At 27.9% G+C, this 22,344-nt stretch overlaps 1 protein-coding gene across 2 annotated transcripts in view; it reads left to right on the top strand.

Moving 5' to 3' along the window:
- The first annotated feature begins 3,924 nt into the window (after positions 1–3,924).
- LOC129959963 (adiponectin receptor protein-like) overlaps positions 3,925–22,344 on the top strand; it is a 30,961-nt gene continuing 12,541 nt past the window's right edge. For both annotated transcript variants that reach the window (XM_056072892.1, XM_056072893.1), the window contains exons 1-6: positions 3,925–4,156; positions 6,633–6,824; positions 7,262–7,420; positions 7,527–7,677; positions 11,228–11,408; positions 19,535–19,722. In XM_056072892.1, the coding sequence (XP_055928867.1) occupies positions 6,636–6,824; positions 7,262–7,420; positions 7,527–7,677; positions 11,228–11,408; positions 19,535–19,722 (868 nt within the window). In that variant the 5' untranslated portion in view covers positions 3,925–4,156; positions 6,633–6,635. The remainder of the gene's footprint in view (positions 4,157–6,632; positions 6,825–7,261; positions 7,421–7,526; positions 7,678–11,227; positions 11,409–19,534; positions 19,723–22,344) is intronic.

Here is a 22,344-nt window from a genome sequence, read left to right on the forward strand (position 1 = left end):
GAAATAACTCATTATAATTATTATTTAGTATGTATTGCAATATGTCTTGTGCATTATTCACATCTCTTTCATTCAAAATCAAATCCCGCAGCAAACAAATTTCCTGGATTAGGTTTTCATCTACATCTTTGTTATAAAATTTTACAAAGTTTTTGGAACATTTTTCTAATTCATGTTTTTTTAAAGTTTTTATATCAATGATTAATTTGAAATCAGAAATAATATTTGGTATACTTTTAAATCTATCTTCTCTTTATACAATAACAATATCAATTGCAGTGTTAAAAAAATAATACCGGGGCCTTGCGATTGAGGGGGGCGCCACCGTGATTAAGAATTAAAATAGTGTTCTGAATAATAATAGCGTTTACACGTACTGAAAGTATACAAATTTGTTTCCATGTAGCTGATTAAGCGTTACCTCACGCCGTTATTAGGCAATGATCGCAGTGATACCTATAAAAGAAGGGAGTTGATTTATGAATAAATAAATCCCCTTCAGACATGCTGACAGAGCGGCGCGGCTTCTGAGCGCTACCGCGACCAGAAGTCGAGGCTGAGACTGGGTTCAAATGGACTTGTAAATCATCAGCTATATACTTTTTTCTGCATCTAATGTAATAGTTTTTATGCGTGCATCTATGTTGGTTTATATGAAGTTGCTCAAACAAAAAGAAAACCGAAGATAAATTAAACGATCAACTCCTAGCAATGCACATTGCATTCCTGCTTCACCGGCCATGACCGGAATGAAAAGAATTAAGGAAGAAGTTTAAGTGGAGCAGTCGGCGGATTTGAATATACACGAAGTTCATAGTATATATAATAGTCTTCTGCAAGTGTGCAAAATATTGTTAGTATAAGGTAAGTAGATTTACAATTACATACCTCACCTACTAGGCAATAGCTTATAGTATAGCATATAATAATTTGATAATTCATTCTATAAACTGCTTAATACTGTTAGATATAACCATGTCCACGCCAAGGAAATATCCCTTTGGGTGTCAAAACAGAAAATTATCAGAAAAGAAAAAGAAGAAAAGCGGAACTTCAAGAAGTCACAAGTAGATCTGTTTTCTTGGCTACGAAGTAATACTGGTAAAGAAATTGTTTCGACTTTAGAAGTTACAATTCAAACTTCAGCTGGGAAGAAAGTTCTACGCAATGTACATAGTCTAGCAATGAAAATGTTGAAACGGTGAAATTTGTCGAAGAATCGTGTGTTTATACAAATGTAATCGAATCAGAAAATAATGACGAAAATGACAATAACAAATATGATCAAGAGAGTATAAATGATCCTGGTTTATGGCCAAGTATTATAATTGATAAATTAAGAATATTTTGTGTTAAAATCGGACCTATACAACACAAAGTAGTTTTTGCTAAAAATGCTGGAGATAAATCATTTTCCAACTCAATTTCGCAGCTGGTTAATTTATTCAAGACTCCGTATTTTGTTTTTTCTATATACTGTTTTCCAAAAGAAGAGGAAATGACCAAACTACACGATTTATAAGTGGCTCTAATAACTGGAGAAAGCTGTCAACTGTAATCCAAGATCATGAACACTCTAGTTGTCATTTTAATTCATTGATTGCTTGGAAAGAATAAAAACGATTAAATTTATGTTCGATTATTGATAAAAAAAAATGTTTAATATAAGTAAGGGAATGGCACGACTCAAATTACTATTTCAAAGAATTGTAGATGTGATTCCATTTTTAGCGTGTAATATTCTTCCACTTCGAGGAACCCACAAAATAATAAATGTGCCTAATAATGGAAATTTTTTAAAGTTTAATCGAATTATTAAGTAAATACGATCCTGTGCTAATGGATCATATAAAAAAATAATAAATTCTAAAAATAGAATTATGCATCATTTAGCACATAGGTTACAAGAAGAATTTTTTTCTGCGTTAGAAAATAATGTCCTTAACAAAATTAAACACGATATAAAAGCAGCCATGTACTATAGTATCCAAATGGATTGTATTCCTGATATTTCCCATAAGGAACAAACTTCGATCATTATTAAGTATATAAATTTTAAAGAGAGAAGGTTAATCATAAATGAGTCATTTATAGGGTATATTGAAGAAACTAATATGCCTGGTGAAGGACTAACAAAAACTCTATAGTAAATATTAAGCGAGCTTGATTTAGATATTATGAATTGTAGAGGGCAAGCATACGACAATGGTAGCAACATGAAAGGGAAATATAAATATGTACATTATAGAGTAATTGCTCTATATCCTTATGCAATTTATGTGTCTTGCCTATCAAACTCTTTTAATTTATTGATTTGTAATGCCACTTCCAACAGCATATATTGTTTTTGGATATTGCAGCGTTTATATTGCTTATTTTCTGCACGTACAAAAAGATGGGAAAATCCAAAAAAAGCCTTTAAACATTATTCTTAGACCATTATGTGACACTCGTTGGGAAGCCAAAATAGATTCAGTTAAAGCAGTGTATACATAGTTTGAACAAACTTGTATTTATTGTTGTTGTTTCTAATGGCATTTGCCATGGACAAGCTCGGATTTTAAGCCAAGGGAGCGTCTCTTATTTTTAGTAGCTCCAACTAGGGCCAAGAGTACGTCTTAGCTACTCACGCATCAGATTCGCTTGCGCAACCTTTTTTTACAGGGGGGGGGCATATTCACACATCTCGCAGATAGAACAGACGAAAAACAACCCTGTCCGAACCAGGACTTGAACCCAGGACGCCCAAATCACGTGAAAGACGCTCTACCCCTATGCCAAGACGCCGGCAGATGAATTTATTGATATAAGTAACGATAATACAGCGATATCTGAAGCTAAAAGTTTATTAGATGCAATACAAGAAATGCCATTTATTTTATATTTAATAGTATGGTTTGCAATATTGTCCAAAATTAACACTAGCAATAAACTATTTCAAGCAAAAACAATTGTTCTTGACTCGGTTTTCAATTTAGTCAATGAAATTAAAACTGAAATTCAAAATTTAACATATTTTTAGACGAAGCAAGTGCAAGCATGTAATTTGAACATTTCGGAACATTTTCCTGTGAAACGAATTCGAAAAAGGAAAAGGTTATATTCCGAATTAGCAGAAGACGCAGTTATAAAAAACCTGGTAGAGGAATTTAGGTGCTATTTTTTTAATCCTGCAATTGATATTGTTATTGTATAAAGAGAAGATAGATTTAAAAGTATACCAAATATTATTTCTGATTTCAAATTAATCATTGATATAAAAACTTTAAAAAAACATGAATTAGAAAAATGTTCCAAAAACTTTGTAAAGTTTTATAACAAAGATGCAGATGAAAACCTAATCCAGGAAATTTGTTTGCTATGGAATTTGACTTTGAATGAAAGAGATGTAAATAACGCACAAGACATATTTCAATACACATTAAATAATAATTATAATGAGTTATTTCTAATAATTATAATGAGTTATTTCTAATAATTATAATGAGTTATTTCTAAATGTATTAAAACTTTTCTTTACATTGCCAGTTACTATAGCATGTAATGAGCGCTCTTTCAGTTAATTAAAATCAATAAAGAATTATCTTCGGTCAAGCACATGTGTTCAGGACGCTTAAATGCACTTGCTATATTAAGCATCGAAAAAGAAATTGTAAAAAGTTGTAATTTTTCTGAAGTAACTGATGTATTAGCAAAAACAAAATCACGCATTAAATAGACATTTATTAATAATATGTGTTCATGTTTGTATTTTTTTTTTATTTTTTTTTACTGCACAAAAAATTAGGGCCCCAAATGGTTTCTTGCACCCGGGTCCCTTCATAGAGAAGGCCTGCTTTGTAGAGAAGGTTACGACAGAGGAGCAAAAACAAAATAAAGAAATCATAGCTTTCAATCATTCAATCAACTATATTTTACCTTCAACCTATTCCTCTACAAATTGAAACACTGCTACTGTAACTGCTCAATTTTTCTGTATCGGTGTTTTGAGTTTTCTGGCAAAAATAAGCATTTATTTCATATTTTTATCGACGCTTTTACAAAATATGGTGCGTTTTTGAAAACCTCAGAACATACCATGTGATTTTTTTTATCTCCTTTTCTTTCTAGCTCTGATGGCCTGAAAATATGTATTTAAATTCGAAGCGTAGAAGTAGTAAGTATTTCTGATATGAATTTTGAATTCGAAACTATTTTTATTTACTTAAAAATATAAATTACTATATTACTTTTAAATGATTAATTCTGAAACTGATTTTTATTAATTGCTACGCATTTAAATGTTTCATCCGAAATTTTTTTAGAAAATAAATTTTCTATGAATCTATTATAATCTATTTCGTCAGTTTGCAAGAATGAGTCGAAGTGTTTTTTGCTAATATAAATATTTAGACATTTTTGATATTTTGCACTTTGCTCCTTATCGAACAGAATAAATTAATGGAAACCTATTTTATGTATTATTTTATAATTGCACAATTCTTTACTTCTTCATTAACTAAAAGAAAAATTTGGAAAAGAAAATATTTGATAATGAATTTTATTTTTACATCAATTGTGTATGCTACAATTTTTAAATCTCTTACTGTAGCTGTTAAGTGGGATTTCTGCGACTGATATTGTCTTGTATAAATTGGGTTTGCTTTTGGATATCTATTATTATTATTTCTGTCAAATTTTTCCTAATAGGAACTAAATCTTTTTGCAGTAAAATTTTTTAAGTTATTAGTTTCTGAAACCTTATTTTTTTATTATTAGCAACGTAGAACTTTTCTATTATATCTGCTTCCCCCCCCCCCTATTTAAGAGGGTTTGACAGTTTTTCAAGCTCGGTTTTAAAAAACCGGTTTTTTTAAAGTAAATTTGTCACATTTGAAAACCAGTCTTTCCAGAACACCCTTAAAAAAAAAAAATGAATTTTATTGGTTGGACGGAATTGTTCAGCAGCTGAAAGCTTAAAGCGATGAGATGTCAATTTATCTATAAGTGAAGGTATATTTGAATTTCTGTTGAATTAACTAAAAAATGTAAATACTGAAATAAGTTTGAAATTATTATATACTTTAGAAGAACGAATTCAAGAAAGAAGACAGGTAGAATTAGAAACTCTTTTACTGTATTTGCAAAATCCACAAAATATTTCTAGTTCAGCGAAGAAATCTAGTGTACTTTAATTGGTTTCAAAAACCGAAATTATTAAGTTATCTGGACAGATATTGTCTAGAATATTTCCAAATCCTTATGTGGAAACCAATTCTGATAAAGAGCAAATCGAAGAAACTACTCATCAGAGTAATGCTTTTTTTTTAAAAGAAGCCATGGAAAAATCAATTCATAAGTTTCTATAAGAACCTAAAGAAAAACTTACAAATCCAAAGACGCTGAAAACTGAATTTTCATTATTTGAGGCAACGAATAAAAGAACAAAAAAGATTTGTTATTTGATGCCTTGAAAGCTATAAAACTAAACTCAGTAGCTGGTGAATGAGTATTTTCAATTTTAGGCAATATTGTGTCCAAAATAAGAAGTTTTAACCACCACTCATTGGACATTTTAATTTTATGTTTTTTTAATCCTATTTTCGAGGAGAAATTAAAATTAGTGAAAATAATATTAATATTTCAAATTTTTGTTGGAGTTTTCGTTATTTTGTGTAAGTAATATGTATATGTAATCATTAATTTATTTATTTTTCATATTTTGAATTTGATATTCATTTCGTTTTTTTTTTTTTGTCATTTTGCATAAATTAAATAAAATATTTTTTCCCCATTCTTTTTTTTTTTTTTTTTGACAAAAATTTGAAAACTGGCTAAAACCGAGTTTTTGGTAATATTAAATTCGAAAACCGGATTTTGTATAAACGCTACTATTTAACTAATTAATCTGCTGGTAAAATTTGTTTTAATTTTGCTTGTTTAAGCCATTTTTCCTTGTTAAAGTAGAATTAATTACTGAACATTTAAAGAAATATTTTCACTGTTATGTTTATAAAAAAAAAGTGAGGTAATAAGCTTTCAAAACTTATTTGTAAATTCTTTAATTGTAAGCGGAATGAAAAAAAATTACTTTTTATAATACTGGGATGAATGTGTAGATCTAATTTGAATTATTTAGTTAAAATAACAATTAGTAAATTCTTTGCTTGATACAATGTTTTACATTAAGTAATAAAACTATCGAATATTTTATTCTTTTACTATAAAATAAAGTTTTAATATATATGTATTAGGTATTTTTTTTTAATAAAAGTTATTGGGAGAAGAGAGCAGATATTGAATTTAATCATATTTCTAAGTTGGATAGTGTTATTAAGTAGATTGAAAATCTGTTATCGAGAAGATTCTATAGCAAATAGTGAAAATGTATCAGAAAAAAACAGGGGAATCAACAAATGGTAGTTTTCATCTTTATTTAATTTTTTATACTTTAGAATAAAACAATTTTTTGATAAGATTCCCATATTTAGTTGTTGATAGAACACAAATATTAGAATCTCATAGAATGGTTTATACAGTTTTTGTCATTAAAGACTTATCTTATAGAATGTCTTTTAACTTTTTTTATGTTATAATTATTAATTTCTAGAGCTGATTTTGATACTGTATTTTTTTTTTATTTTTTTTTTAAGAATATGGACTTCAATGAACTCTTTGGTCCTAACACTTTATGTCGCGAGAGACAATTTACTTCTGATCCCGGGAATCTAGACTTACCAACTCCCCATGTATTTTTGGATGATACAAGCATCAGTGATGCTCATTTTGCCATACCTGGTACATCTAAAGACATTGGCCGCAGCCATGTATTTCCGGACACTGAGGTAATTTGTACAATGTTTTCTCTACAATGTTTAAATAGTTATACCTCTTTACTTGCTTCAAATATACATATTAGAAACCTTAAGGTATGGAATTTTAAACTATCAATTTAAAAAAAGTTCCTTTTTTATTTCAGCTTGCTAATGTTCTTTTAACATTATATAAAAGGTGGCATATTAATCATTATAAGTTATACTATTTTGACAACCTTTATTTTTCCTTATATGTTTGAATTTCCAGAAAAAATTAAAAAGATTTCTTTTGCTTGTAATGTGCACAGAATAGTTTTATCTAATTGGTTTTTTATATTTTACTGATAGAATAAGAATCTAACCTTTATAAGTGGATGCTTAAAGTTGTTTGGTTCTTTGTTATTGTACCGACAAATTATATTATCTGCTATTCTTAATGTTTCAATTTGATTACTTCTGTATTTCAGTTGTCGAGTGAGGATGATGATGACTTGAATTTGGATATTGTTGAAATGTCTTTGCCTGCACGAGCTGCTGAACAAGCAGAGCATCTGGTACGGAAAGTACTAGAAGAAGCAGAGCAGGCAGAACATCTGGTGAGAAAAGTTTGGGAAGAGGCTTGGAAAGCAAGTATTTTTATTATTTTTATTTATTTTGGCAGTGAAAATGATATTTGAGTCCCACTCTTTTAAAATATATTTGAAATATTTTTATTTTTTCCCCCCTTTGCAGGTTTGTCATTTCAGTTCACTGCCTAAGTGGTTACAAGATAATGACTTTATCCTTCGTGGTCATAGGCCACCTCTTCCATCTTTCAATGCTTGTTTCAGATCAATATTTAGAATTCACACTGAAACTGGAAATATCTGGACTCATCTTTTGGGTAATTATCAGGTGCATTTTGTACATTTTGTATTAATACATTTTTAATAATACTTTTTTCAGATAGTTTATTGATGAATCTTTTGTATTTATTTCTACCTACTGTGTAAAAGTATTTAGGTAGGATTCTTTAAAACTGTTTAAAAATATTTAAAAATAAATATTTTTTAAAAATATTTGTTTGCTAATTTATTATTCTTTAACTAAAAAATTAATTCTCTGAAAATTACTTAATTTCTCACCTTAAGAATTGTATTACTTTCGGAATGAAATTTTGTTTTATTGATTCTGTATTGAGCGTATCTTTAATTTATTTATTTTGTTTTATTTCTTCCTGTTTTTTACCCCCTTCCATAAATATTCTCTGAATTGTATTTAATTTCTTCTGTTTAACTTTTTGGGAATTTAATAGTAACATTACTAAATCTTTATAGTAACAAATATTAAATAATATTTTAATGTATGTAATTTAAATAGCATTTAACGAATGGAAGTGTTAAGTAATATTTTCTGTCACTAAAATGAGGTTTTGTCTTTAAAAAAAGTTTTTAAGTTTCATTTGCTTTTCATTAGTCCATTAAAAATTAGTTTTTTGATCATTTGAGTAATAAAAATTTGTTGTCTGTCACTCCTTCTTAGTAATTTATTTTATCAGCTTGTTCTTAGTATTTTACTTTTAAAATTATTTAAATGAATATTTAAGTGTATTTTATTAAATTTATAATATCTTTGAAAATTAAATACTATTTTAAAAATAAAATTCATACCTTTTCTAGTGATGAAATTAATTTTCATTTGTATTACAAGGGAATAAATTTTAAAATGAATGCTTGATGCAAAGTAAATCTATAAAGTTCATTTAGGTATTTAACATGATTGTTAAATATTATTGATGATTGATGACTGATTGATATTTGATGACATGAGAATTTTAGAAAGATGGATTGACAACATCCTGGTGCTCTTAGATTTTTAATTTGTAGGTAGTGACACAGCTGTTTGTGAAACAATGATATTTTGCAATATTTGGATGATAACCTTTGATTTAATACAAATTATCTAATAGTCTTTAATATGTATGCAAAAAGACTTATATAAAATAAAATAAAAATATTTAATTAGAAAAATGTTATTCTTTCAAAGTAGAAATGTATTTTTAAAAAATGTCAAATATGAATTCACAGTTTGAAACTAAACAAATCAATTATAAAAATAAATGACGTATTTCCCTTGTGTGTGTGAATGAAATGAAGCAGAATTTGAAAAAGCAGTCATTGAGGTTTTTTAATGACTTGTTATTTATGAGTTCATGGTAATAATCAAATTTCGGTTTTTATCAAGATAGCACTGTCTAAATTATTGCAAACAAGCCAAATTAGAAGACAGAAAAGAGGGAAAGGTGACAGTGAGAAAATATTTTGTGCTTATTAGAATGAAATTTGTTGATTAGTGTTTTGATTCCATTTTGTGCAAGTTACAGTTAAACCAAAATTCGAGCAATTCGAAAACTTTTTAGAACCTAGCTAATATGAAATTATTGCACATATATATAAGAAAAAGAAAGCTTCATAGCTCATGTAAAACCATGTGGCGTCAGCTTTTTATTTTTATTTATTTATTATTGTTATTATTATTGCTACTAAATTTGCAGCATCTTTCCAAAATTGTTCACTTTCATTAATCAACCATGAAAAGCTTGCATTTCTTCACTTCTTCTAAACTATTAGATGTTTTCCCTTTTATTGGAAAATTAATTCAAATTTTGGTTGCAGGGCTGCATTATTTTGATATTGATTGCTTCAATCTTTAAAAACTGGTAGGTGTTTTTGTAAATGTTGTGAAAGCAGAGAGCAAATTTTACAATGCCTCTCTGAACTGAATTTCCAAATCCTCGGATGTACAGAAAAACATTGTTAAATTTATCCATTCCCTTTCAATTTACAGTTTCCTACTTGTTTTGAAAATGTACCCTGTATTTTCAGAGGCATAGTATATTGCATATGGTGTCGTTGAGGTACTGAGTATATTTTTAGGGAAAACTGTTCAAGCTCATTATGTCAGTACATTTTTTTTTTTTTTTACGTGAAAATTTATATATGACAGGAGGACTTCTTGCAGTACTTTTCACTGAACTTGTTCTCCAATTGCAGGTTTAATGTTATTTTTTCCCTTGTAATTGGATAATAGCAAACATGTAGATATCATATTCTTGTTGCTTCCTTTGTAATACACTGAGGATGAGAGTAATATTTTGTTGATAAAATCTTTTTTTTAAGGCATTTTGCTTTATTTTGAAATTTTCAAAAAGAGCTACATCCTTAAAAAAAAATTACTATTTGGAAAGGCTTGTCCTATTTGATCCAGAAAATAGCCTAAATAACTTATACCGCCCCCCCCCCCCTTTCCACTCATGAAAAAAGCTACAGGCAAGAAAAAAGGTCTTATGTATAAAATATTGTATTGCTAAATAATAAAACTCTAGCCATGTATTTTAAGTTCAAAAAAATCTTTCATAATAGGATTCCTCAAAGGGTTTTAATCTAGTTTCATAGATTTTCCTCTTTGCCTTATTTAATGAGGCAGAGTTTGTCTTGTATTGAAAATTTTTATTTAAAAAATAGCTCTTAAAATAATATTTGATGCTTTTCTTAATTTATACACTGTTTTGTCTCAGAATAAAATTTGGAAAAATCAATGTTCTAGGCATTCTCGTATTTTATTTACTTTTATTTTGCCTTAAGGTTGTTGGAATTCTAAATTGACATTTCTTTTATACTAACAAAGCAAAGTGTGCTTATATTATGTTGGACAAAAGAAGTCACTAAATTTGTTACAGTATTACTGTCACACTCTAAATCTGTGTTAAGTATGAAAGATTTAATAAAAATTATTTTTTAAAAGCTATCTATAAATTCTATGCATATGGGGATAGAAAACTTTCACTGGTGACCTTTGAAATGGCTTAGCTTTTGAAAAATTGAACTGTATGCATTTATAGAGTGAAGTATTTTGACTATTGATGAAAAAAGTCGTAAACTGTTGCAAATTTCATAAAATGTCCTTACACTAGATAAAATAACAGATATATCATTATAGAGTTTTCGTTCTATTTGTGTGTATCATTTCTTTTGTTTCATCGTAAACTACATGATGAGACAGAATTTCTGTTCATTTTTAAACATTCTGAAAAATATCTAGGCAACTCTAAAATTACCAAAGATGGATACTAGTATCATTGCAAGAGTTGAATAATTGCATAATTCCTTGCTAAAGCTAGTACATGCTGGTCAGAACTTCAACTTTGATAAATATTGCATTGAATTTATATTCTTAAATAATGTCATTTACAAAGAAATTATGTTTGCCTTGAATTGCTTGTGCCCACCCAAAAGCTGTAAGATGATTTAAACAATTACCTAATTAGCAAAGTTATGTGAGCTATAAATATAGTCTCAAACAACTGAAATTTTCTTGAAATTGCTTACAAATGATTGATAAAACTTAATTTTAGTTATTTAAATTTTATATTTTTCACCATTTATTTTTTTTAGGTTGTATATCATTTATTGGAATTGCACTCTATTTTCTGACTCGTCCATCAAATCAAATACAGTGGCAGGAAAAAGTTGTGTTTGCTACATTCTTTGCTGGTGCCATTGCATGTCTAGGCATGTCCTTCACTTTCCATACAGTTCATTGCCATTCAGAAAAAGTTGGAAAACTATTCAGCAAGTATGTAATTTTTAAGAATTTGAAATGGTAAACTATAACTACTATAGTTTTTTAATCGGCAAGTATAATTAGTTTGAAAAAACTAAGTGTATAGTAAATCACATATGCTGATTTCGAAGAGACATTTATTTCTTACCAGTGACAGGCAGAATATGGACCATTTTAGGCTGTATAATTTATTTCACCAAAATAATTTTAAATTTAACTGAATAATTCTATTATTTGAGATGTTTTAAAAATCTGGTAATATAATTCAATAAAATTGATTAATGTAAAATAGCTTATTTTTATTTAATCAGTGAGATATTAAAATATTGAAAAGTTTATTCTGTGTGTAATCTATTGTTAGAAATGATCCAGTGATATTAACTAAGCTGTTGTTAGTATTTTATCTAATAGAATTCTCCTAAATATCTATAGTTGTGAACTCTGTCATTATAAATTACAACATCTAAACTACTGTAATAATTATAATTATCATTATATATGAATTACAAGTGTATAATAAACCAAATTATGCAAATAAAATATTGATAAAGACAGAGATGCAATTACTCCCCTTCCCTTTGAAATCAGAAGTCCACTGAAGCTCGAAAATATCCCTCTTCAAAAGCAAAATATTACGGGAAAATTATGCACCTGTATCATAGGTGAACTAACTTGGCGCAGATTGCTTAAAATAATTCGTGTCGGAATGGCTCAGTAATGCGTTTTGGTGAAGGTTGTGAAATTTTTTATTATTATTTTTTTCTTAGGATCAAATAATTATGTAGATATTTGGTAGAATATTACATTTAGATTATTAATGAATAATAAAAAAATTATATGAGATTGGGGATTTTTTACTGCTTATTTACAGTATAAAATGACAGTATATTCAGTATGAAGGAAGGCATTTTTACAATGTAGAGAAATAGAAGTTAATAATTTACTGTGTTTTTAAAGAATGATTTGTTTGTTGAGATATATCTAAATATGGCCTTATTATTGTATTTCTCATTTAGATGTCAAATAATGATCTTTTCGCAATTTCAAACAAGCTGGATTTTTTCTTTTCTTTTTTTTTTAATGGATCTTCCACAATCCATTTTTCGCAATATTTTAGATGATTTTAAAGAGCATTTTCTTGTTTTATTCTGTGTAACTGTTCCTGTAAGCAAGAAGCTCTTGCTTCTGAGCCAAACAAAAATAGTCGTTCAATGTAAGAAAATTATCCACAGAAACTTTGCACTTCACAGGAGTTTCAACAATAGACAGCAAATTTTCAGCAATGGTTTGGGATAATGATTTCTTTATTTTCGTAGTCCTATTATGACTGTCAGATATGAACTTTTTCTGTGTTCCTTGTTTTTGGATAATATTAAAATGATTCCCATTGAAAGCTGAGAATATCCTGAGCTTGTGTATAAATTTTACGGATTGCTCTTTCATATACAATTTTCAACTGTTTCCCAGAATAATGTATCATTCTTTGATCAATATTTAAAGCTTTGGAAGACACACCAAATTGCTGTAAAGTTTGATTTAGTAATTTTTAAATTTGAATGAACTTAATAACATTGATATCATACATCAATATAGAATTATTATTGAAATGTAAATACTTCTTGATATCAGAGTATCATCGTTTTTTCTTTGACATTGCTTGACCAACAAGTGTTGTTTCAGTATCGGGAGCATTTTCACAATACATATATATTTTTTTTCTTTGGGCAAAATGTGATATCCACTTTAGAATAATATATCCAAAAATTGCTTCAACTGCCCGATTTTCAGACAAATATCTTGGGGGGGGGGCGGTTCTAGCATACTTGTTACTTTCCGCTGCAGTTTTCGCAATTATATTTTCAGATATTATCTCAATTTTTGCAGGTGATTTTCCTAAAATTGTATTCCCTATTTCTTGATAACATTCATTACAAAATAATTCAGGAACAGATGAAAACTTCGGTTGCAATTAGGCCATTTTGGTGTTGGGATATTTATTTCTTCATTGGTGTTTAATTCTTTTAACTTTAATTCTTACAGCTGTTTCTTCTGGATGCTTTTTGTCAAAACTAGTAAGACCACATGCAGTCAAGGTGTTGGTATAATCGATTTCTTTATTATCAGTGATTATATCTGGATCAAGTGACATTATTACCATTTCTGTTTCACTATCAACAGATTCACCATCCAATAATATTAAATTGTCTGAAATTTATTCAGTTGTTAAAAATTTTTCATCTCATTTTTAATATTCTTGTTGAAAGTATAGATGGGGATTAAAATTAGCTCACATATTGAACTACGAATGTATTCTTTTCCTTTCAAAAAGATCAAAATTAGCTACATTAGATTAATAAAAGTATTCGGCGATTATCAATCTCGTCCTTTTTTCCAAGATAGCTGAATATTATTGAGATTTGCAGAAGGCAAAACATTAAGACTCTAAACTTTTGTATGAATACATTTCATAAGAATAGTATGGGAATTTACCACAATAGGATGGTTCTTGAAACCTTTGTAAAATCTGTTTAAGTAAAGTTTTTTTTTCTTTCAAATAATTTTGTGAGGAATAATATACAAGAGTTGTCATTAATATATTGGTTAAAAATTTTAGAATTTCCTTTACAAATTTTTTAAAGATTAAAATGTAATTTATGTCAAATTAAATAATAAAAATCAGTCATTTTTAATAATTTGAGAAAAAAATGAAAAAGATTTGAGAAAAAAAAATTATAAGACATAATTTCTATCAATTTTGAAATATATTTAAGATGCTGAACATAAATAAAGACAATATTGACTATGAAAAGGAAACAAATCTGAGATGCCCTCTATATAGGAATAATGGTAAAATATAAGTTAGTGGGGATGTCATCATCATAACATCCCTATTTATTCTAATTATATGATAGTTCTATTAGTCATGTTATTGCTAAGTCCTCTAAGCTTGAAATTTTTAATCTACTGGCAAATATATGGTTTTTCTGGATGATATTGAAACATCATTACTTTACTTGCATGATGTATATTAATTTGTTTATTATTAAAAATATCGGTATCAAGACGTTAAATTAAAATGCATTCTAAGATTCAGAATATTTCATAAAGTACTTTTTAAGCTAAAAATAACTTTAATGGGAATTTCTACCCCTATGGTATTTCTTTTTTAGTACTTATTTAGTGTTACAAAAAATAATGGCAATGTATGTACAAAAGTAATGTTACAGCTTTTCAAAGAAGTTATTTTCTGTTATTTACTAGCTTTTTTGTCTCTTTTCTAGTTATATAATTAATACATATAAAATTTAAATAGAATTTTATAAAATTTATAATTTTTTGTTTGAAAATTAATGGTTTTGGAAATTGTTGAATGCAGAGGGCAAAATTGTTATATTAATTTGGAAACAACCTCAATTAATTATAAAAATTTTGAGTTTCTATTAATGAATCAGAATTGTGGAGTAAGTATCAAGGGAGAGTTTGATTGTTAATATAAAGAGAAAAAATTATCCTTTCCAATGCTTTAATACAAATTGATTCATATCTACTTACATTTAAATATTGAAAAAGAAATTAACTGTTTGGATGATATCTAACTTAATGCTAGATATATTATAAATTTTGAGAATTCATTTAAGAATTGTTTTGATATTTTCTTATTCTGCTTTGAAAGTAATCAGTTTTTATATAGCTTGCATTTATGGAATGATCTTTTTAGTATGTTGTTTCACTTCTTATAATGGATTTAGAAGGGTACATGTAGTTAAAAAAATTTACTGAAGTAATGAATTTATCGAAGAATAGATAGCATTTTTAATGATACTGTGTATTTGGTTGCCAAATATAACACCTTTTGTACTCTTTACACAATTTAATTTGTTTATACAAATTATTCATATTCTGTTCATTTAGTCATAGTTAATTGCTATTCATTTAAGTATTGGATATAAAAGTAACACTTGTTTAGGCTTCATAGTCTATTCAGTAAAGACTAAACTTTGTTTTTACCTTTAAAATATATTGGTTAATGGATCCATCAGCGAGCATGACCTTTTTATGGAGGGGTGTATGCATGGACCAACCACTCTTTCTGAGGTGGATTTTATGCAGTTAACAATACATGTGTGAGTGTGTTATGGCGATCTGATGTCTCTCCATTCCTTGGTACTAAGACAAGTGGGTCTCATTTTGTAGTCATATAGCAATTTAATCTATTGATATAGAAAGAATGTGGAATTTATTCTTTTTGTCATTTTATCATTATTTTTCAGTTCACTTTATATATCATTGAGATTAAAATTTGGTTCCTTGTTTGTATTAGTTTATTCAAAGGAATTTTATCGTTTTAGTTGCCTGCCAAATGTAAAAAATACCTACTTAATTTAAGTACAATATATGCCGAAATATATCTTAAGCCTCAGAACTAAAACTTTGTATCATTTGTGTTCGTCTAACAAGTGCTATATTTTCGTATTATTTCTCTAGGGAATAAGATTTCGTTTTTATTTTTTCAGAAACAATACTCTTGAATCTGTTATGAAGTGTTTTTTTTTTTCCATATGTATGTGTGTGTGTGTGTGTGTTTAGTGAACTTACATTGTATAATTCATATTACTTGTAAAACAAACGCTTGCTTGAAACTTAGTGATTTGAACTGTTTATTGAAGACTCAACTATTAAATGTTAGATTTCAGAAAAATGTTTCACGTCTCTTTATTTCTTCGACAGGAAAATATGAAGTTATATTCTACTTTTTCATTTCTATATTATTATTTGATGTAAATGTCCCGCATCAGTAAATTTAGTCTAACCAACCAATCTTTATATTGATCAGAATGAAATTGGCACAAGGAAAAAGAAACACTTGTCTGTAGTTAACCTCTTTTTAATCCATTGTCAAGGTACAAACAAATACATTAAAAATGTGTATAGCTTAGTTTCCTGAAAGAAAATGAAAAGCACAAGGAAAGCTTCAGAAACAATTGAAGAGTAAGTAAAAAATATTTCTGCAACATCTACAAATGTGATTCTGTGAAAGTGAGAAAAGCATTTCATGATTATTTGAGACTGCTGTTAAATTATTTAAATTCAAAAGTATATCGAAGTTTCTAAATATCAGTTTATCAGACCCATTTTTTGATATTCATATTTTATGATCCCTTTAGTGAACATTTGATAATTCATATTGGCATATTTTATGATCCCTTTAGTGAAATTATTTTAATGGAATCATAATATTAAACGAAATCTTATATTAATTTTGAAAGTTAAGGCGCTAATATATAGCTCTATGAAAGGCGGTAAGAAATAAATAGTTTTTTAACATATATATAAGATTTTCACTATAGTTATGGCTATATGGCTAACCTCTAAATCAGTAAAAAAACATATACTTGCAAATGAAAAAAAATGTTTTAAATGACACAAAGAATTGTTTTGTGGCAATTAATTATGCCACTGAAAAAATTTTGAAATGCATATTTTTAAATAATTCCTTTGCCCTGTTAATCATGTTTAATATAATATTTTTGGTGCGCTAAATTTTTAAACAAAAGTTCCACTCCTCTGCAATCAAGCCTGATCATGTTATGGTGCTTGGCATATCAGTTTTTTTAAATAATTTCAGTAGCTGCCTCAAGGAAGATCTTCCAGTGAATGGACTTCATTTTCTTGAGACGATGGTGGTTGATTGGTTCTAAAATAATGATTTTTAAAAGTTTTATAATTTGACCAATTTTAATCGCAGAAAAATTAACTTTTTTTTGTATAGATATTTGTGAACCAAGGATATTTTATTAAAGGTGACTAATAGGTGCTGAGGAATACGCAGAATATAATTACTGTCGTTTTAAAACACTTTTCCAATTGGGAGTATATACTTATTTAAAGATTTAAAAAATTGATTAGGGCGCAATTTGAGTAGATACCTTGTATTTATTTGAATAGTATTGTGTTTCAAGTGTTAATATATACAATGTGTGTTATATGGAAATATAAGAGCATTTAAAGTCATTTAGTATTATGAGAATTTTGTTGAAAAATTATAAAAGTTATTTTAAGACTTTTAAAAACTTCTTTAGGTAATAGAAAGATTAGTCAAATTTTAAAATGAGGTGTGGAAAAAGGTAATTTTTACTTTCATTTATTTGAGTTTTGAGCTTGTGTTACTTATCAACTACACTCACCACAATAACTAATGGAATGATTTTTTATATAAAGTTGCATACGAGTCTTGCTACCCTTTTGATGTTCAGTGCTTAAGCACTTGTGAAGTAATTTAATACGTTTCCTAATTTATTAGTCAAATTCTCTTATAAATTAGACCTTTTTCTGTCATTGAAAATCTGCAAAGAGCATCAGTTATTAGATCTTCATCACAAGCAAACTTGTATTGGTTACTACTCCTTTGCGACATGATTATATAGTTGCTTATTCTGGACGATTCAAACCATATTTCTTAATATTAGTTGTAGTAATTAGATTTTACTGCTTTTCTTGCCAATAAAAAAAAATTCGATCTCCTTGTAAATTTAACAATATTGTTCATTTGTGAATTCTTACCTGTAGAAGATGTGATTTTCCAAAGATATCTTAATGTTTAAAATCTTAAATGTATATTTCTGATAAATAATTTCAAAAAATATGATATGGTTTTATTTTCAAACAATATGCTTAGAGCAATTTAGCAGATCTTTATTTAATCTAAAGTGAAGTCTGTATTTAATGAAGTCTCACCATGCTACTTAAAAACTTAATAGAAATTTATAATTTAAATTTTAAAAATAAGAAAAAACAGACCAGTACTTATCTATCTATTCTATTGGCCTTTAAAGAAGTCTGTAGTCTTGTTTCATACAGATTTAAACACATCGTTTGCAACATTTTCATGAAAATTTCTTTTATATTGTATTAAATGCTCTTGCCATTTAATCTTGTAAAAAGTTTTTAATAACTACTTCATCGTTATCTTCATTGACTTTAGTGTCTTCATTATATTTCATGACACTCTGTAGTATTCATGCTTTGTGGGATATTCAGTTATCACATTTTGTTTTTCATCAGGAAAGAATTAAAACAGCTCAGTGCCTTTTTCAATATTTCCCATGCCTTTCATATGCTGTCATTTTTCATGGTAGTAGATTTTGTTGAATTTCAAATGATAAAAAGTTACAAAACGTTGCAAAATTATAAAGCAAAAATAAAGATATGTACATAATGTAAAAATTATTTTTCATGATATAGAGAATAAATATGTAAATGCAGTTCGTCAAAATTTTCTGCAGTATCTTGATTCTGAAAGGAGACTCTAATGTATGTGTTGTATTTTCTGTACTGGTAGTAGAGGACATGAACACATTTAAAGTAGCATTAACAATGTACACAAGCTCCTTATCTCATGCTTGGTAGCTCTGATCTTTTCATGTTCTAATAATTTGGGGGGGGGGTATTGTTGTATCTGTTTGTAAAACTGAATTTATTTTCGATTAATGAAAGATTTCATTTAGAAAAAGCTAAGAGGCAAAAAGTGCAATCTGCAAAGTGTTAGAAAACTTGATTCTAAGTTCAATTTGCAATTAAGATTTTACCTTGATTTTTTAATGCTTACTAAATTTAAATATCTGGAAAAGAAATACATTAAGTAACACACAATGTATCTATTGGATAATGGATTGCAATAGTTAGTATTTATGGTATTATACAAAAAATATCTGATTTGTGTGGTGTTAAGCTGATTGAAATATAAAAAATGAAAGAAAATAATTAGACTTCTGTGAAGTATTCTATGAATTTCATTGCTTGTAGATGAATATTTTTGAAACTTGAAATGTTTCTCATTAATAGGAATATTTTTGGATTGATTAGCTTTTAAATTTTAAGCAAATGTCCAGTTCTCTGTTTAAAGATGTAACTATTTCGATTCTCCTTTTAAAAGAAAAAAGATAATTATTGTTCTTATTATAATCCATACATTATTTTCAGTTTATTATATTATGATTATTTTAGTCTTTTATCACTGATATGCTTTTAATATGCTGGTATGGATTTTTATTTTCAAAAATATGCTGCCTGATTTTTGTTTTCTGTGTATTCAATTGCATTGTTAATTACATTTGTGTTTGTATCTTTTTCCACTACAGGTTAGACTATTGTGGAATTGCTTTTTTAATTATTGGATCTTTCGTGCCGTGGCTGTATTATGGATTTTATTGTAATTTTCAACCAAAGCTTATATATTTGGTTCTTGTGATAGTCTTGGGAACAGCTGCTATTATTGTTTCATTATGGGATAAATTTAGTGAACCAAGATTTCGCTCAGTAAGAGCTGGTAAGTTAATCAGTATTATTGATAAGACAGAAAATTCTTTTCCATTTGCCCCATTCCTCTTTTTCCTGCCTTATTTGCACAGACATTTTTGAAAGGAAGTAGATTTGTGCATATTTTTGCTTATTGCTTGCTTAAAAAATTAAACATTGCAAAGGCATTGAAAATTATTTCATTTTATTATTTCATTCTTCACCTTAGGACTTCATTATTTAAAATTAAATATATTTTCAGCTCTTCAGATAGGTTGTAATTTCATGATCGAGAGTTTTATGCTTTAAAAAATGCACTGTGCATCTAAATGATTACTGAAAGCTTAGTAGAAGATTCATTCTTTAGATTTCCTAAGTAGCTTAATGCCCTTATTTATTTCCCTTGCTTATTTGAATATCTTCTGATTATTATGTGGATGCTTCTAAGTCGCTATCTGATAAAAAAAAAAAATTCAAGTGACTGCTTAAGAACAGGTATGTATTAAATATGAATTGCAATTTTATTTTCATTATATGGCAAGCAACAGAAAATTGGTCTGCTGTGTAGTAAAATATGATGTAATTTAGACTTTTCAATCTACAAATCTTATGTTGAGTTCTTGATTATTTTTCTTATGTTTACAACTCTTATTTTCAGAACATGGAATACAAATGATCGATTTATTTATTTCATCATTTTGCAAGCATTATGAAAGAAAATTGTGGTGTAGCATGTATGCAGGGTTCCCACGGTTCATGAAAACTTCTTGAATTTTATGTTGCCGTACTTGAAATGTGCCCGGAAATGTGCTTTTTTTTTTCATTCGGTTTTTTAAAAATTGACGAAATGTTCATCCATTATTTTTGGGTAGAGAAAGGGAAAACACTTAGGTACTTAGTTTTGTATTGAGGATTTCATCACCAGCAAAAAGATATTAATGCGGAAGTGCTACCAATCACCAATCGTTTCTCTAATAATGGTCAGGAGAGAGATGGAGTAAACACGGTTGCCGCCACAATTACCAAGGAATTTTTAATATTCCCTGCTGCTAGAAATAATAGTATTGCATCATTCATTGTATCTTTATAGTGCTTAGATGCAAAACTGAATTTGCTATTGAATTCAGTGAAAAGTTGTTGTTCGTATAATTCTTATAAGATTTCAAATTTGTTCCGTGAGAGAGACGGTAAAATTGCCGAAAAGATCCAACAAAATGCTTTTATTTAATTTTATTTAACATTGCGCTTATATTAACGGAATTTTGTTTACATGTACATTCACCCGGGACGGTTTTGGGGGCTGGACTAACAGCAAGTTGGGTGTATTCATATGAGGCGTTTAGCGAAACGGTTCTGGAAGGCAACGATGTATATTCGGCTGGTTTCAGTTTTGCTTGACTTCATTCTCTGAAAAAAGAAAGGTCTTTGTAGCAAGAAATACTGGTGAATCGGTAGAACAGTATTCATTATCCGATATTGAAAATGATTCAAAAGCTCACAAAATCCCCAAATATAAGAGTTAAATATGCAAAGCGATGCGCTTAGCTCATTAGAGTGGCAAAATGGGGGGGGGGGGGTTGGGGTACTAAAAATTTATATATAAAATTTATTAACCTTGAAGGCATTAGTGATAAATGTGATAAAATTTTGTTGATAAATACTTATGTAGGGCAATCTTTTCTCTGTGTGATGTATCCTCCTTTGAAACTTAAATTCGTTATAGTTAAATGACAAGAAAAGTGCTGATTTATTTTTACTTGTCAAGAATTCAAAACCTTAAGCTGTTCTTTAAAATGTATGTATAAAATGGGGATTATATATATGTAGATTTGCAAAATAATATGCTTTTTTCCCCTTTCCTCAATTTCATTTAAAGAATGTCAAATCTACATAATAAATCCTTGTTTCCTATTTAAAAAATTATTTACTTATTATAAGCTTAATGCTTGCATATAACTTGCATATGCACTAAGTATCAGCTGATGAATGCATAAATTAGATATATTCCATAAAATGAGTGTTCATATATATTCAATTCTTATATGCAAGAATATCAGGTAATAAGATTATTTTCTAAGCATTTCAGTATGAGAAAATTTAAATAATTTCGGGTAAATATTGTCTTATAACCAAGTATTTATTACTTTAAATTGCTTATAATGAGCAAAATACTGACATTATACTCACAATATATATTATTATTGCACATGCATGTTTTTATTTTTAATGTTTTTAACAATTTTTACTGTCAATTATTTGTAATTAGTGTTAAGAGAAATAATATTTCACTATTGTCAATTATGTATATCAAATAAAATGCCTGTACATGTTGTATTGTTAGAAATTCAAGCTCATTTAATATAAATCTTTATGAAAATTCAATATATACTGCCTAACGGCTAAAGATTTTGTTCAGTACTTATACACGTAGCTGTAAATCTATAAATTTCTATAAAATATAGTTCAATATTCTTGCTGTTTAAGCTATTGTTTATGTTATTAAACCTAATTTACATAATGAAAAATTGGGGGAAAATTCCATTTATGCATTTTCATATTTTAATTTTTTCAAAATGAGTAACAAACATCCATTGCTGAATGCTATTTTACCTTGAAACATTTTTTTTATCTGGAAAATGAATACATTGATTAA

Source organism: Argiope bruennichi, chromosome X2 (assembly GCF_947563725.1).
Source record: "Argiope bruennichi chromosome X2, qqArgBrue1.1, whole genome shotgun sequence".
NCBI classification, from domain to species: Eukaryota; Metazoa; Arthropoda; class Arachnida; order Araneae; family Araneidae; genus Argiope; species Argiope bruennichi.